The 4,497-nt window shown below is 50.1% G+C and overlaps 1 protein-coding gene across 1 annotated transcript; it reads right to left on the reverse strand.

Annotated features, from left to right (window-relative positions):
- Positions 1-2,855: 2,855 nt before the first annotated feature.
- Positions 2,856-3,858, reverse strand: spry2 (sprouty RTK signaling antagonist 2). The gene has a single exon (XM_056588432.1). The coding sequence runs from the start codon at positions 3,789-3,791 to the stop codon at positions 2,856-2,858; it is 936 nt and encodes a 311-aa protein (XP_056444407.1). The 5' UTR covers positions 3,792-3,858.
- Between the last annotated feature and the right edge of the window lie 639 nt (positions 3,859-4,497).

Consider the following 4,497-nt stretch of genomic DNA (forward strand, 5'->3'; position numbering starts at 1 on the left):
GACGGTAAGTTTAAAAGGTCCCACACACACAGAAAGAGTATCAGACTATCAGACAGAAAAACACCAAGATAGACAGACAGACAGACCCACAAACACAGACAGGCACACATAGACACAAGTAAGTAAGTACATTTCTCAGAAGAAAGAGAAACAACTTATCGCTGTTGGTACAGTAACTTAGGATGTTAATAAAAACGAAGTGCCAAGCACTAACGATTACTAGGTTAACCCATTCCCTGTATACAACAAAGATAGCTAGAATAAGATTCTGCACAATGCTAAGTAGCATTTTTAATTGCAAGGACGTACAACATACAATAAGTGCGTACATTAATGAAATGTTATTTGAGGGATTTCCAAAGAAACTTCCCCCCAAACATTGGAAGTTGGATAGACGTCGATATGCTCGAGAGCCAGAGAGCTAGAGAGAGAGAGAGAGATAGGGATCAAAGTGAGCCAGTCAGTACATTAACATGCACAGCTTAATCCGATCAAAGCCGTAGTTCGACTCTGCTCATCAATTAGAAAACTGCAATTGTCTTGAGTATAAATCAGACCTGCAAACACCTCAGAGTAAAAAAGGTGACGGTGCAGGGGGGGAGGGGAATCATCGGTAAAATACTGGAAAGGCAGCTCGACTGCATACATTTTTTTTTAAATCTTAAAAGGAAACTCTCCGGATCTACGCGATTCACGTGAATGAACCAAATGAAGAAAACGGCAATTGTCGCCGAAAAGCGACAAGTTTGCAGGTGTGATAAATGGCGGTAAGAAAATCGATTCATTAGCCAAAGCATGACATGCCCCGGGACGCTAGGTGGCGCTGTACCCATTTCACCTTGTGGTAACGTAGCCACCGGCTGACCTCTTCAGTGGACGGACATTTGACGTCCAATAATGACACATAAAAGACATCACTCTGACGTCACATTGCACAGTTGGTTATTGGTAATGTGTAGAGGTGGTTGTGAATAAAACAGGACCACTCGCACAAGTGTTGTGAAATATATCTATTGTACAAATAAATAACTATTTGAATAGTGTATTTGAGACAGCTGTAGAGGAAAAGCAGAACGGGAGCTTTCGTCAGTGTTTTTGAAATTCTGCAGCCACTTATTTCCACCGGTTGGAACAGGTTTCCGTATGATTTCATCGGGGGTTTAAACATTGGACTCCATCTTCGATGGTCCGTTATGCAAAACAGTCCCATGCAAATTCTGAAGGACTGAGTCCTGCCAGGGCTGATATGAAAAACCACCTTATCTCTCAAATTGTATTCTTAGGAGGGAGGAAATACTAAAAGGTGGACAGAAACATCAACTTCAAACATGACTTCAACATCAAACTGTCTTTTTCTGCAGACTGCAGTATAACTTGAAATAGAGAGAATATCCGGTTTGTTTTTGCCATAGGGAGGTGTACTATTTCATATTTCAGACACTTAAGTTTGAAGGCTATGGATGCAGTGGAAAATAGTTTTGAAAGAATAATTTACATGTTGCAGGTTTGAAGATAAATGAATGGTTTAACTTTATATTAACGTTTAAGGAAGCAAGCAGATACTTTTATCCAAAGTGACTTACAATAAATACATTTGTAGAGACAATAAGGTACTTACATTTTTTAAGTTTGCTTTATTAGGATCTTGCTGGTTTTAAGACATAATTGAGTCAGTAAAATTAGTTGATTGATTGCGAGTAGATGCGCGTTTTCAGAATGTGTGTGTGTCTTTCAACCCAAAATACAGCCAAATGGAATACAACGGTTCGAGACTTCCTAGATGTTTTCTTTAATGACAAAATATTAAGCCCATCTGTTCCTCTAATTCTACCAATCGTCACACTGCGAACCACGGGTTGTGTGACAAAACGACTGTCGATGCCTTTTGAAATAAATATTTCATTATAAAATAATAAACCTCCAAAATAAATATATAGGATTTGTTTTCTTAAACTTCACACTAAACAGCAGAAAAAAAATAGAAAATAAAACATTTTCTCGTAAAAAACGTATCTGTACAATTTGCAATGAGAAGGAGTGTGAAATTCTAGTTTTTGCTAAATTAACATTAAGTGATTTAACACACAGTGCTGTCAACACACATTTAAGGAATGAAAAATTATTCTTAAAACTGTGGACTCATCGTGACTATTACAGCAGAAAAACTTTTCACAGTTGACATTTTCTGATTTAGATAAAAAGATCTGTCGGAAGTTACTTTTCGATTACAAAATACACTTATTCTTTTTAAGCTGGTTAACATGAATGTCTGGAGTTTTCTCTGCATATTAATAAATCGTATTAAATTCATATTAAGTACATTTTGGCTCTCAGGTGATACAATATCTGGAGGGGAAGGGGGGGAGGGGGGGTAAACAGGTCATTGGGGATGTTTAACAGAACACAAAACCCTAACAGTAGTCCGCCATTCAAGCGCCCAGAACAAAGGTGTATCCGCTCCGGGCACTCAGCGACCGGAGACAAAGTAAACCCACCTTGACGTGGTAGACATGAGGTATCCAACAACACACCGAACTGGAGGACACGGCAGGGGAGGGGGGGGGTGGGGGGGTTCACAAACAGAAAAACGCCCTAAAAACCCATGCGTCCACCTTTCCGTCTGCAAGCGTAACTCTGCGACATTTCAGTCGACTTTTAACTCGAACCCCGGCAAACCGTCCGTCCGTCCGTCCGTCCGTCCGTCCGTCCGTCCGTCCGTCACGAAAAAACGTCCCACCCGGACAAAAACGTCCACCCCCAAAAAGAACCTTAATCCCGTCCAAACGTCCATCCAGAAAGAACACCCATCCCGCCAAAAAACATCCGCCCCGACTCAAACGTCCACCGAACCCCTTCTACGTCGTCTTCCCGCCGCCGCCGCCGCCCCCCTTGCGCCGCCGCGCCCCGCCCTCGCAGCGGCACCCGGGCCGGGCGGCGGCGTCGTAGCAGCGCTGGCCCCCGGCGGCGCAGCCCCGGGCCAGCGGGTAGCAGGCGATGCAGGGCAGCGGCAGCGTCAGCAGGGCGACGGCGGCCCAGCGGGCGGCGCAGTGCGCCTGCGTGCACGAGAAGGGCTTCTCCGAGCACGTGTCCTCGTCGTCGCTGGAGCAGTGGTAGAAGAGGCCGCGCACGAGGCACACGCACGTGGCCACCTCGGCCGCGCCCCGCGCCGAACACACGCAGCGCCGGCCGCACACCCAGCAGGTGGGCAGCGCCCGCGGCCGCGTGCACTCGCCGCACGCGCAGCGGCCGCATGCGGCGCAGCGCTGCGAGTGCGGCGGCCCCCCGGCGATGACGACGGCCGTCAGGGGCTTCCGCTCCTCGCCGCCGACGGGCGCGGCGCGCTTCGGCTGAGTCCTGATGGTCTCGTCGTTACCCATGAGCCTTTGCAGCGGCGGGAGGCTCCCCCCGCGGGGGGGGGAGGAGGACCGTCTCCCGCCCGGGGCCGTGGTGGTGGGGGAGGAGCAGGGGGTCAACGAGAAGTGGCGCGCCGGGGGAGGGAGGCCGGGGGGGCCCGGTTCGGCGGGGGTCCCGGGCCCCGACGCGGGCGGTGAGGCCCCGATGGGGCCCTCGGGCAGGGCGCCGGGGGCCGGGGGGGTGCCGGCTCTGCGGGCCCCCAGCGTGGGTCCGTCGGTGTACTCGTTGCTGCTCCTCGCCGCCACTCGGATCTGATCCATGGACAGGGTGGGCGCGCCGGGCTGGGCGTCGGCGTCGGCGTCGTCGGCGTCGGCACGGTGATCAGCGTCTCTTCCTCCTCCTCCGCCCTCGACGCCGCCGGGACTCCTGGACTCCATCGTAGGACTGCAGGCCCGCCCCGGCTGGCCTGGGACACATCTGGAGATCTGGGGGGCGGGGGCCGGGGTAAGGACAGGTGTGGTTAGAGGCGGGGCCAGCGTGGCAGGGGTACATACACATAGGTGTCGTTAGGGGCGGGGCCAGGGCTTGCCACGGCCCCCACTATGCAAAACGCGACAGGCGTAAAACAGTCGCATGCAAATCCCAGAAGCGTGCCTCAGGGGCGATATGTAAACCAGCCCCCGGTGGGATGGATCCGCTCCCTTTGGAGCGCAGACGCACTCGACACGGGGCGACACCAGTTAGACGCGTGTACCACGCCACCGTTTCACATCAGCCGTCACTTCTTGGAGCAATGTTATTCAGAGAGGAATTTATCCAATTTATATTTTAAAATCTAACTTTTCTTTATAAAATCTGTGAGTATTCTATAACAAAATAGTTATTCTTATTAACTGGTTTACATTCATTTCTGTGGTTTCTCTGCTTATACAATATCTGTGGGGAGGGGGGGGGGGCAAACAGGCCATGGGGGATGGTTAAAAGAACACAAAGACCTCACGGGTCTGCCATTCACGCACTTTGTCTTGGAATTGTTTTGTGTTGTAGAGACGCTTTAAGTCATTCCGTGCTTTAGGATTACGGCGTTCGGATGAAAAGCGGCAGGATGTGATCAACACGTCGACTCTCGCTTTGTTTCCATCC

Source organism: Gadus chalcogrammus, chromosome 4 (assembly GCF_026213295.1).
Source record: "Gadus chalcogrammus isolate NIFS_2021 chromosome 4, NIFS_Gcha_1.0, whole genome shotgun sequence".
NCBI lineage: Eukaryota > Metazoa > Chordata > Actinopteri > Gadiformes > Gadidae > Gadus > Gadus chalcogrammus.

Coding starts and splice junctions, on each gene's coding strand:
- spry2 (XM_056588432.1), bottom strand. CDS start 3,791: ATGGAGTCCAGGAGTCCCGGCGGCGTCGAGGGCGGAGGAGGAGGAAGA.